This window comes from Malaclemys terrapin, chromosome 10 (genome assembly GCF_027887155.1).
Source record: "Malaclemys terrapin pileata isolate rMalTer1 chromosome 10, rMalTer1.hap1, whole genome shotgun sequence".
In the NCBI taxonomy this organism is placed as follows: Eukaryota; Metazoa; Chordata; order Testudines; family Emydidae; genus Malaclemys; species Malaclemys terrapin.
This window is the reverse complement of record NC_071514.1, coordinates 77,985,388-77,998,802: the sequence shown is the minus strand read 5'-3', so window position 1 is coordinate 77,998,802 and position 13,415 is coordinate 77,985,388. Positions and strand designations below refer to the sequence as shown.

General features: G+C 42.8%; 1 protein-coding gene across 1 annotated transcript in view; it reads right to left on the bottom strand.

Annotated features, from left to right (window-relative positions):
- SDK1 (sidekick cell adhesion molecule 1) overlaps positions 1 to 13,415 on the bottom strand; it is a 660,854-nt gene that overhangs the window by 80,071 nt on the left and 567,368 nt on the right. Inside the window, exons 29-30 of the mRNA XM_054042917.1 lie at positions 4,650 to 4,844; positions 293 to 494 (exon numbers count right to left, since the gene is read on the bottom strand). Of these exons, the coding sequence (XP_053898892.1) occupies positions 293 to 494; positions 4,650 to 4,844 (397 nt within the window). The remainder of the gene's footprint in view (positions 1 to 292; positions 495 to 4,649; positions 4,845 to 13,415) is intronic.

Genomic DNA, 13,415 nt, shown 5'->3' with positions numbered 1-13,415 from the left:
AATTCTATGATTCTATGGTTTAGTATACTAAACATTGGGGGAGGAGCCTAGAAATGGTTAACTCTGAATTAGATTTGAATCAACTCTGAATTAAATTTGTGGGACATCCTTAGGCAAATTACTAAACCTGTGTATCTCAGCTTTGCCACCTCTAAAACAGGGATAGTGACCATTACTTACCAGCCTCACAGAAGGGTTTCATTATCTAATGTTTGCTTAGTGCTTTGAAATGATAAAATATTTGGAATGGTATGTATTGTACTTTCTATGACACTCTGATGTTATGTAATACCTCTCAATAACACAGGACGTTGCCTCATGACTGATGGAAGAGGAATAGGTTTTCCATTCTCCATTTGGTAGCTCCCGCATTTGCACAGTGAAGTACCGTATTGGTGAAGATCCATCACTACCAGGAACCCATTGTAACTGCAGGCTCTGTGATGACACCTCAGACTGGGGTATCTTCAGCTCTCTGGGAGGCGCTGGCCGCTCTGCAATTAAGCAAACAAGGGGTATTACTGTGGGAAGAAACTCAAGCTAGACAAATCTAGAGATGCTCATGGAACTTCCCAGATGCAATGCAACAGATTACTGAGCTGCTGCTTTTAAATTTGCTGCATGAAACAGTGAAGAAGACATTCTGTACCATATCTCACGTTTCACTTGCAAAGAGGAGTGTTAGGAATGATCCTTGTCTCTCTAGGGAAAAAAAAAGACACCTCTGGTTGGCCATGCCCTCAAATAGCCAGATCTTGTAATCAATAAATTTGATATCTCTAGAGACCTGACTACACCTTCACCCTCTACACACACCTTGGACAAAGAGCTGCTCCCTTGCCCCAGCATACATGGGAGGAGGGTATGCGTCAGGGTGCGCTGGAGTGTGGTGGTCAAATTTCACTATGCCTGATCCCTCATGGGCCAGCAGCAGAAGTAAAGGAGGCCACGTTGTTACTCTAACTTTCACTTGAGCCAGCTGGTCGAAGATCTAGAAACCACACCCATCTTCCTGTGGCTGCCGTTGTACACAATGTCAGAGCACAGCTTGGCGGAGTGCAGAATTGGAGCCTAAGTGCCTCATTCAGCTCACTGGTCAGACCCTCCCCTCTTTCTTCCTTCACACTTATTGACCTTGAGCCTGCAGAGGCAAGACAGCTAGTCCCAGCGCAGATGGGGAACTCTCCAGAGCAATTAATGGTTAATATCTTTCATATGAGGTAAAGAATGGGAATGCAGGTGCTGCAAAAGCCAGTACCTAACAGTTTGAATATAGATCTCCTCTCCGTTGTCAGTGTATCTGCTCACCCCATTGATTTCAATAGAGAAACTCAATAGAGTGAGAAATAATTGTTTAATTGTTTATCATGAAGTTTATTGATTCTGATTAAAATGTGTGGCATGTAATAAAGCAGGAATTGATTGGAGACACCACAGTGACTTGCCTTCAAGAAGTGATATGATTCAACTTAATCAGCACTTGTTTCCATAAACACACACCTCTGACTGCATGATTCTCCTAGCTTTGTATGAAGAGCACTTCATTCCCTCTCCCCCTCCCCAACTCAAAACATTTCCTTTATGGCTTGGCATTTCTCTGCAGCACGCTCTTGCTGACGCATGAATGCCAAAAGAATTGTAAGCTATTAGCCATACAGAGTCCGCAAGTGCCAGTAGTGTGCATCGCAGAGTTAAACATAAAGGTCACTGTCTTGCACTGGCAGGACTAGACGGTTTCAGGGTTATTCTATTAGATGAAGTGAGTACCTGGTAAAGTCTTGTGGGGCTTTAATACTCTCATTTGGTAAACTTTGACTAGCTTGCAATTTTGGGCAGATCACATCTTCTATCCAGTTTCCCATGAGAGGGTTTTAGTCTGTTGTTAAAGTCTTGATGACCCATTAGCATCTTCTTTTTTGTCAAAAAAAATTCCCTGACTGTTAGTAGGAAACTATTCCTACAGAGGTCCCGCATTACCGGAGTTTAGCCACAAGCAAACTCAAAGGTTAGCTTTCCCACAGAAGTAACTAAGCCAGTTCACGAAACTCAACAGAACTTTTTCACAGGCAGGGACAAGAGTTTCTTGTTAAGTTTAACAATGGAGAATCTCAAGGCTCATCAGCTCCACTCTAACCAGCAGGAGTCACTATCTGGAAGGGCATTATAGTAAAGTGTAAAGGATCAAGAAATACCATGCTGTCTAGCTATAACTATTGCCATGAAGCACCTTGTGATAATTAAGTCATAACAAGCACCATATATATAAAGTTTTACACTTGGATTTTCATAGGAATCTTGGTAGCGGGGGTCTACCATGCGTTCGCTGCCTCCTGCTGGAGATGCCAGTGCCTGACGCCCCCCACTTAAGGAAAATCCAGTCAGGCTGGGCAATCAAAAAGCCTTAGTCCTCCAGGGGCCTGAAAGGGCCAAGAGGAGACATTGGCCAATCGGGAGCTAGCAGTCCTGTTCAGAAGGCTTGCCTGCCTCACCTCTTGTAATGGGGGAGTGCTGGGACAGGAGAGGAGCTCCTAAATGTTAACCCAGAACCCCAGGGCCAGATCAGGGCCTTTGCTTAAAACACTGCAACAAAATAGATACCTTTTATGTTTACTTGTTAGTTGAAAGGTGCAGACAGCCAAATTTGGAGTTTGTTTATTGCTGAACCATTTCAAGACTGATGCTGAGTTCACAGCATGGGCTGTTCTAATCCAGCTGGGCTACCACTAGCCTAAAGGAGTCAGGTGTCAAATCCTGACTGAGTTTCAATGAGACTTGGATGCCTATCTGTTTTAAACTCCTTTGAAACTTCCATCTTTGTTTGATATTAAGTGAATTTTATTAGTGGAGAAGTGAATATTCATTCATGAAAGCACACACTATAAAGACTTTCATATTCGTTTGTTTTCTAACTGAACAGCTGCACCTTATGCATTTCCTATCATCTTATTGATATGAGTGTCACCATTTTTCTTTCTCTCCCAGACACACAGACCAGACAGCTGGTCTCAACTTTATGGGATACATGCAGGGACACGTAGCCAGCTATTAGAGAGGGAAAGGTTTTGCTTTATATAATGACTCTCACATTCAAGATATCCCTACGGGCTTGATGATAATGGTGAACATTGTTATTGCAGTGAAAGTGGGAATTATGCAGTGAGCTATTATGTGCTCAGCAACAGCTAATGTGCAGCGTTGGAAATTAGAATGGCTATTTTTGAGAAAGAGAATGTTTCCCAGGACATTGGGGTTCTCGTCTACACTTTATTGGAAAGTTCCATGCATTTTTTAACCTTCCACTTGGGCAACAGCAGTTATGGGTGAGGAGATCTCAGGCTTATCAGTCTGGAAGATGGATGGGACTGTTAGCATGTGTATTTTAAAAAAATTTCTACAGGTATTTTCCTTCCCTGGGGACGGCCCCTTGATGCGATAAGAAAACTTGTGTGTTCCACTGACCCTGAGAGCTATGGCAGTGGAAGTTATAACTACTGGTAGGGCCACCCAAGTTGGACAGGTCAAATGGTTGGGACCAGACAAAAAACCCCAGCCCCACTGGTCTTCCAGGGGTGGAGCAATAGGCCAACAATGGTATGCTTGTAAAAAAGTTATAGAAACACAATAAAGTAGCCATTCCAGAAAATAGTGAGATACATAGGGATGGCGGAGCCTTGCTCATGCCCCTCACATCGATGGTACAGGAAGGATTCAGATTCAGGTTCAGATCTAGAACTTGTTGGACAATCATATTTTATAAACTGAGAAATAAAATGCAAAATCCCCTAGTGTTGCACAGTCAGAACTAGGCAAGAGCCAAAGTCTGCACGCTGATCCCACAGTCGGCAGGAGGGCTACCAGTTGAACTATCAGGCTTGCTTATGTTGGGCTTTCTTGTTATTGCCTCCTCATGAAATGTGGTTCTACTCTGAAAAGTGATTCTGTATAATTGGTATGTTGGAGTTCCATGCTTATTTTCTCTCAGGCCAATCAACTTTTCTTAGTTTACAAGTGAAAAAAAAACAAAAAACGTTTTTCTGTCAGATCCTCAGACTAAATTGAGGATCTCCAAGGCAAGTGGGATTCTTTCCTGCTTATGTGAAAATACCAGTACCAAAAATTCTACAGATCAGATTCCGTCATCTCTTATTTTTTCTATAATATTTCTGAGGAATCCATCTCCTTGGTATTTAACTGGATTCAGTTACACCTGTGCAACCTCATTGTCACCAATGAGGTTCCACAGGTGTAAATTGACGGCAGAGGTGACTCTGGATTTGGAATATAGTTAATAATTTTGAGCCAGATTAAAATCTGGGGATGCCCTGGCAGTGTGCGTTAGAGCCAAAGAATGAAATAACAGGGAAGTCCTTAGGTCAGAACTGAGGTGCAGTGGCAGGGCAGCGTGGGGGAAGCCTGCACAGTATCTGCTCACAGCTGCCTCTCCTAATTAGTGCAATTAATCTTCTTTTTTTCCCTGAGACTGCTGCCTAAATGTTTTATTTAGAAGTTCAGCATAGACCTGAAAGAAAATATCTGACTGCAGAAGGGGGTTGTACATGGTCAACACACTGCTTGATGGGAAAAGTTCAATCTCCAACAATCCATCACATTCATTGTACTGGTGAAGCCAGGATGACTACAGGCATTACCCCGTTTTTCTGTAGTGATTACTGTGGCTTCCAGAGGCTCTCCCCAGCCCTGTCTGGTCTTGGCAGATGTCCGGAAGATGTATGCAGACTCAGGGCTGAGATCGGTAGCTGTGAACTGTCTGACTGTTGAGCCAACTTCCACTGTGGTGAACTTGTTAGGGCTGCTGGTTGCCAGGCGGTATGCAATTTGATATCCTGAATTCATAGCAACAAAAGCAGAAGAGCGAAGAGAGGTTAGGGTTGTTTTTCAATCTTTTAGTGGGGGAAAAATGCCAAGACTATTAGTTCATCCTAATTACTTATTTATTTGAAGGCAAAACAAAGTAATTCAGCTTTATAACAACCCCTCCCCCAGCCAGATGCAGTACATTATCAGGGAAATTACACACGTTGTGATGAATGGAAGGGCCTTCTGAGTATTAATCCACCATGAAACTCGTTTCACTTTTCATCCTTCACCAGAATGGGATATGAAAACAGTTTAATCTTTCCTGAGCATATTGGTACACTGAGAGAATGCCACAGGAACCAATAGAGTCCACACAATTGACTTTGACAGGCCAAGTCATTTAACTGAAACTAATCTCCCCCTACTGTTCATCTCCCCCCCGACACATACACATTTACTGCAAAGGAGAGCATGCCGATTGAGAATTTTTTAAAACATGGGCATTCAGATCGCTTAGGTAGTGCAACTTTCCTATCTCACACACAGTTAATTCTCACATCTGTTTGGAGTTATCTTTTTTCATCTTTCCTGCCCACGTGTAGACCTAGAATTCATGCTGTAATTGATGCTACAAGCCTCTTTCTTTTAGTCACCTGGTGTTCCTGCTCTTCTCCTTCACTGCAGAAGATCAGGAGACTGTGGGGTCCTGCTTGAAAAATACCCCTTATGCTGAAAAGCTGATACCGCACTTCATCTGTTTAGTAGATTCTGCTCTGTCGACTCTAATCTCCTCTCAAGCCTTTCTGATGGTTATGAGTTTACAGTTTATCACACATTATTAATGATCCAACTGTGCAAACTAGTGTGTCCAGGATTCTCACACACCACAAACAACAACTGTCCCCCAAAGAGAGAATACCAAATGTTCAAACCCATTCTGGAAATGCTAGCAACTGCACCAGGTTCTCTTTCTCCTGGAGCTCATTGGCAACTTTTAGTCCAGCGGCTATGTTCCAAAATCAATTCATACTAGAACTTGTGTGGTGCTCCATTGTCCAAGTCAGAACTGTTAAATGCTTCATCAAGTTACATGAGAGAGGGTAATGGCCAAAAAAACCCACAAAACAAAACAGCTGAACTCAGTCGTGACAGATTTCTGCCAAACCTTTGCTGATCTTCTGAACTACAAACAGAATTAGTGTGCCTTTCAGAGAGAATTCTGTATATGAGTATGTGTATTATCTTGTGAACCATAGAATTTACCTGGGATACAAATGGTGTTATATGTGTATGCAGACAGTGGTAATGATGGGGATGGTGTGTCACAGGGTGATTGGCCCCAGTAAATGAAGTAGGTACAGCTCCCGGGTACGAGAGCAGGTGCTCCCATTTGGCCAATTAGGAGGGATGCTTGGATTAGTCAGGAGACGCAGAGAAGAGAGCAGACTGGTTCAGTCAGGAAAGGCAGGTGAGAGCTGCCAAAGACCAGTGGGACTGGAGGACGTCCTGGAAGGAAGCAGAAGGTATTTCCTGGGGAAAAGTTGAAGACAAGGAGAGCAGCAAGAGGGGTTTGCTGGCTGGCATCTCCAAGCCGGAGAGCGAGGACCAGAGAGGGGAGTGGCAGAGGAGCTTACCTGCTGACATCCCAGGCCTGGAAAGTTGAACTCAAGGTAACTATGAGAGCGCTAGGGGGAGTGAAAGATACTCCCAGCAGAGAGGCCATGGGGTTCCTGCTGGGAAGAGTGGGGCTACACTCCAGTTGGAAGGGCTGGGGTGGCTGTCCTGGAACAAGGAAAAGAGAGGACTGACAATGTCCAGGCATGATTGTCTGTGGCAGACCAGTCTGTGGTATGCGGGGCAGCTAGGGGCAAGATGTCTTGGGTTTTAAGGACTATATACACTGGGTGTGGGAAATAGACTATTTGGGATTTTTGGTGGGGATGATTTGAGCTATGTTTTGGTAATGGTAATGTTGATGGACTAGAGGTTAAGTTTGCATGGAGTTATGGGGACTCTGAAAGGGGAAACTGAGGCAAATGAGACTGTCTTGCCATGGCCTGCTGCAGGAGGGTGATCCAGGTGGGGCCACCCTATTCCATGTTGTTACTGATTGAATTTCTCTTCCTTGTATTTCCCTGTCTTTTGCTTTGGAGGCTATAAGGAAAGCTGTGGCAACTGTTAGCACTGGGAATCTGAATGCTGGTACTGTATGCTGCTGTGACCCAGAGTTTCAGACCCTGTGGCTACACAAGCACAAGGGTAGGAGACCAGTCTTCCTTGGTATTCAAATTACAGCAGGTGAAAAACAGAGAGGGAGCCAATGGTCTGAGCCCATATAAGAATAATGACATATACAGATGATAGACTGGAAGACCAACATTTTCAAACCTGAGTGCATAAAGTTAGGCATCTAAATAACCAGCTTGCTTTTCAGATTACCTGTAGCTCCAATTGAAGTCACTAGGGGCTGTGAGTTTGCAGTACCTCTGTACATGTAGCCACTTATTTAGGTGCATAAACATGGATTTAGGTGCTTAATTTTGGGCACCCAAGTTTGAAACGTCTGGCTTTGGAAAATAAGTTGAATAGTAAGAGCTTGGGTAGTTTCTCAGAAACATTATAGGCCCAGCTGAGATAGCACAGATTAGAAACCTGAGCGTGTGGTTTAAAGTGCTGTTCTACTACGAACAGTGACTGTAATATGACACGGTGAGGCTCTACATGTACTGTCTCTTGTAACAGGGTTGGCCATCTCCTAAGCACCCTTTCATGGCCAGAGCTTGCTTTGCAACATCCTACCTCTGTTTCCCTCTCTTCAGGGTCCCTTAAGAACGACACATAGATTTCCCTCTGGGTTAACACCACCCCTGCCATGGGCGGGTTTAGTAGCAGAAACAGTTCTTTGCCTGGGGTGTCATTAACACAGTTTAATAACAGAAATAGTTCTTAACAAACCACAGGGTCCCAAAATAAAGACCATGACCCTACAAGTCTATACTTCGTGCGGGTGTCTTCTCTCACAGGCACAACTTGCTCTTCTGTCCCAGACTGTTCTCACAGCCCATTCTCCCAGCTCTTCCTAGCTGGAGGTTAGCCTTTGGGCAGCAGCATCTAGGACCCAGACTTTGAGACTTAAATGTCACCTGGGTTTTCCCACAGGTGCCTCCTGATGCCTGGGCTCCTCTCTGACACGCCCTTGATCTCAGGTCTCCCCTACAGAAGCCCTTCACACTCGCTGTAGTCTCTACAATTTCCTGATCTCTCCCCACTTCATTGCAACCTCCAGCTGCTTTTTATAGAGGAGTAATCACATAGATCTCTTCCAGGTGTTGGCTAGCACCCCTGTTACATTTCTCCGTGACTTCCTGATCAAATGTTTTCATTTGATGAGTATAAAGCTTATAGCTCTGAAATTCATCCTAAGATCTGAACATCAAGCTATGTACTTTCTGGCTGCTGCATCACTAATAAAGAGGGTGCAATTAGGGCTCAGTTAACAAGTGTGTTGATGACCCATGAGCCAGAAGACAATCCATCTTGCTCTCCCAAAGCTATACTGGTCTGCAGTGCTAACAGGAAATTTAGACTAACATTTTCACAGTTGGGTGACTAAAACTAGGTACCTAAACAAAAAATGATTTGATTTTCATAGGTCCTGAGCACTCACAACTCCCAGTGATATCTCAGAGGTACCCAACTTTGAACTTTCCAGCCTTACATTTTTCGGGCAAGTATATGTAATCTATCCCTTTTGACCTTTAGTTCCGAGCCTCCCATCCGTCCTGCACTCATCACCATGGTATTTCAGCATCTTTAATACTAGAGTAGTCTGTCTTATTTAAAGTCCAGAGAAAGACAGATCAGTAGGAAGAAGAGGAAGGGATATGTTGTGATCGGTTCTGTTTCTGTACATGTACAGAAAGCAGAATTGAGAGCACAGATACAGGTGATCAGAGTGGGGGAAACAGTAGAAAGAATGCATTGCGGAATTTATACAGTAGCAAGAGCTATGAAGAAAGAGGCAGATAAGAAGTACAACAGGAGAAGAAAAGAAGTAGTAGAAGGACCTGGAGGAAAAACATGGAATATTAAGAGAAAAGCAAACTCACTCTATCTAGTATCAGAGGGGTAGCCGTGTTAGTCTGAATCTGTAAAAAGCAACAGAGGGTCCTGTGGCACCTTTGAGACTAACAGAAGTACTGGGAGTATAAGCTTTCGTGGGTAAGAACCTCACTTCTTCAGATGCAAGTAATGGAAATTTCCAGAGGCAGGTATAAATCAGTATGGAGATAACGAGGTTAGTTCAATCAGGGAAGTCTTTGTTTAATCCTGATTAAATGCATCTTTGGATAAATGCATCTTTGGTTTCTTGGGTCACTCCCTCCTATGTCAGGATTAAACAAAGACTGTGAATGGCTATCCAACTACAGAAGCAGTTTCTCCTCCCTTGGTGTTCACACCTCAACTGCTAGCAGAGCACCTCACCCTCCCTGATTGAACTAACCTCGTTATCTCCATGCTGATTTATACCTGCCCCTGGAAATTTCCATTACTTGCATCTGAAGAAGTGAGGTTCTTACCCACGAAAGCTTATGCTCCCAATACTTCTGTTAGTCTTAAAGGTGCCACAGGACCCTCTGTTGCTTTTCACTCTATCTAGTTGTTAAAGGGTAAGTATGTTAAAGGGCAAATTATTGTTAGGCACTTTCCTCCCTGTTCTAATCCCTCTGAGCTATAAAATAAAGTTATAAGTATTAGAAATGAATGCAAAGAAAAAAGTGTATTACAAAATGCCAAGACTAAATGATAGACAGATGTACAAATTAATCAAGGAAGTAGATTGACATACAGGAAATTATAATAACTGAGTTTTTAGAAAAACAAATTCTTACTACTCTTAATGCTCGTTTAACTGTTAAGAAGATTAACATGTAGACTCACTTGTGTCTGACAGCTATGCAAACTCCTTCAGTGCAATCTGAAAAAATACAAGCTATCACCATTCTCTCCCACATTTGTTTTGCTGGCTGGCAGTCTGGGAAAGCATTCCCCTTCTTGGTGGTTTCAAAAAGAGTTTATGAAACCAGAGACTCCAACCTTCTTCCCGCAGATGTTTCTTCAGAAGTTCAGTGTTCCTTCCCTTCAGTCCACCTACCACCCTGAGTGGAAGGTGTATATGCTACCACATCTAAAGCCCAACTCACTCTTGTTATCACTAAAGCACCTGAAAGATAGTTGGAATCTGCATCTTTGGTTTCTTGGGTCACTCTCTCCTATGTCATTCTTTGATGTTCCAGAGTACTCAGGAGACAGTCATGGAAGAGCAATTCTTGTCTTGTTTTTGAGTGACACAGAGGCAATATCTTAAGCATGGAGGTCTAAACCATAGTCGAGTTTGGTTAAATTAAGCTGAAGTGAAATTAAAATGATAAAATTATTAGGTTGATGAATTTTAGCAACAAAAGGATGGAAGAATGCAGGAAGAGTTGGGTTAAATCAAACAAGGCAAATCAATAGAGGTAAATGGAAAGTGTTCAAAGTGAAATTAATACATGCCTCAGGGCATTAAGAAGCAATGGAGCAATAACTGCGAAAGGAGCTCTAAAGGCTCCTGCAGATGAACAAGGAAGCTCGGAAAGGAACAAAGGATAAGAGATTTCCTGCAATATCTACACTGAAAACGCGGTAGTGCTTCAGTGAAGACACTACCTAGGTTGATGGGAGAACTTCTCCCATCCGTGTAGGTCATCCACTTCCCCACGAGATACTAGTTAGGTTGATGGGAGAATACCTAGGGAGAGGTGAATGAAAATTCCCCACATCCAGTTATGCAAAAGCCCCAGCCTTCTGAAGCTTTGCCCTGTGGAGAGGGTGATATGTGAGGCCAAGATCAACGGCTCAAGCTGTATAAAGGGAAGATTGAACTATTTCTGGTGGTTCTGAATCTGATTTTGTAATGAACTTGTAGCCCTGGACAAAACCAGTTGTGGGTTTTGAAGGACTGACACCTACCACAACCTGAGGTTGGAGGTGGGGTGACTTCTTGCAAGCTTTTTAGCATGTGTCTAGGTTCATTTTTGTTAACGTTTTCTCTGAATGCTTTAACCTTAAGAATAAATGTGCTTGCCTACAAAGAGCTGTGGTAATTTGTGACTGCAATTACAGCTGTTCATAGCCTCTGGAGAGAGGCGAAGTGCAGACGCTGGTCTGTTTAGGTAGTCTGGCTTGCTGGAAATATCTCAGTGTCGGCAGGGAGCTGTGCAGCCTGGAAAAACCCCTCAGAAGGGAGAGGAACACAGGTCTCTACTCAAGAGAGGTGATGGGTGAGGAGCCAGGACCCTTGAGTAGGAAGACAGCAGTTGCCCTGAAGCTGTGACTGTAACTTTAAGGTGTTTTAGCCTTTTCCTTACTCTTTTCCCACACAGAGCCTGATCCTAAACCCACTACCATCCCCGGGGAGCCTTGTCATTGACTTCAGTGGGCTTTGGATCAGGCCCCCAGTGCATAACAAAAAAGTAGATACATTCTTTAGGAATTTCTTTTTTTTTAAATGTGCTTACATTTGCATGGGTATCTTTTAAAATACTTTTTGCGTGTCTGCAATCAGTTTCATATGCCAGTGCTTTCTGAACTGAATAAAAGGCAACAGTTTAAACTGCCTGTTAAATGTTAGGTCACTGTAACACAACCACTTGATTCCCCAAAGCAAACAGGCAGGAGAATGACTACAGACAGTGAATACTAAAGCATCTTTCAAGCTCGTCACCATACAGAACCGACAGCACTGCTCACATGGCCGATAAACACTCACTAATTTGTCATAGAATTTAGGAAAAGCTGAATGATATTGAGAGGTTACAGCCTGCCTGGTGCAGAAGCCATCCAGATTGTTTATTTTACCACTTTTGCTATTTAAGGGCCAGGGTGCGTGCAAATGCAATACCGGATTAAAATGTGAATTTGCAAACATGGATTACATCCAATTTTTGTTCTAATTCTCAGACGAGTTCTTACACACAGTTTTGCAATAAGCTTCAGGTAAATGTTAGACACAAGGATACCATGAGGAATACTAACCAGGGACTGGAAGGGTGCCGAATGAGCTCTCATTTTCAGTGAACCACTCACAGATATGAAGAGCACATATCCATCGTAATGCATCACTTTGTTTAAATGGTATGTAAAGGAACTGTGTCTCATGGCAAGTGGGTGGAATGCAGAAAAAGAGGAAGAGTAGGGGCCCAGGTGGTTACTTCAACACTCCCAAAAGAGGAGTTAGAAATATCTGCAGCTCTCCATAGTAAAATATTTAAACAAACAAGTGTTTTTCCCTCTAGGTGTCTGCCAGTGTTGCATGCTACTAATCCCTCTCTGAAATGCTAGAACATGTTTTAATATGGATTACAAAAATGTTAGCTACAAAGGTGTTTGTATGCTCAGAGGGCCACACTAGCAGAGCAGAAACATTGATTCTAAGCCTTTGATTCTAATGTTGCTCTTGGAAAAGAAAAAAAAAAAAAAAGACATTTTCTCTTTCCAGCACCACTGATGGTTTGCGGGGCGCCCTCCAGAGCTGTATTAACCTATTTTCACCACCATTTCCAGTTCAGTACACTTGGCTGTGATGGTTACAATTGCTTTCTAAAAGTTCACTGCAGTAAGAAGATTTAAAAAACAATACAGGAAAAAAGAGTAAATTGTAACCTTCATTTTCCAATAGTGTTACAGCGCTATGCTGTTTTTCACATATTTCTGAGATACCCTTCTTTTGTTAGAAGGGATCAGAAATACCCTCGATGGGTAATTCTTACCCTTTCATTCTGATGTTGCCAACTAATTACTTCCTTCCTTGGACCCTCATGTTATTATTTATCACGTTTATTGAGATAGTGCCTAAGAGTCAATCAAGAATGGGGCTGCAGTGTGCTAGACGCTGTGTAAACAGAGAATAAGAGATAGTCCCTGCCCGTAAGGAGCTTACAGTCTAAACAGATAAGGCAAAGATCAGCAATGAGGCAGAGTGTGACAGAGGAGGCACAGTTTATAGAGTAAAGTATTTTTTTATATTTTCCCAATATTCTTTATCAGTTGGAGTTTTCAATAGACACATTCTGTGCTTCAAATCCTAGTTTCCATTGAAATAAGCACATAGGAGGGTACTCCTTTATTTAAAAAACAAACAAAAAACCCAAACCACACACCCAACAACACAAACTGCAGGATTCTGTCTCTGACAGCTAACTGGTGCCAACTTTCATGCAACGACTTTTTTTCTTGTGTTCAGGAGATCCCTGCAGCAGCTGCCTTCAAATCACATTTGATGACTTTTGCTTCAGGTGCCAGGATTTCCTCACGTGAGTACTTTTGGAGGCCGTGAACCTGAGCACTTTCTACAGCTATTGACCCAAGATTTGAACAAAATGTAAATAAACAGCCTGTAATTTAAAGGGACACTGTCAACTTAGTAAAACCCAAACTATGGGTCTACCTTAAAATTATCCTAATGCTATGGGAAATAATCTCATAATTCTAAATACAAACTCAAACTACAGCAATGCCAGGTAACACTAGAGACAGAACAGAGGCAGCAGAGTCTA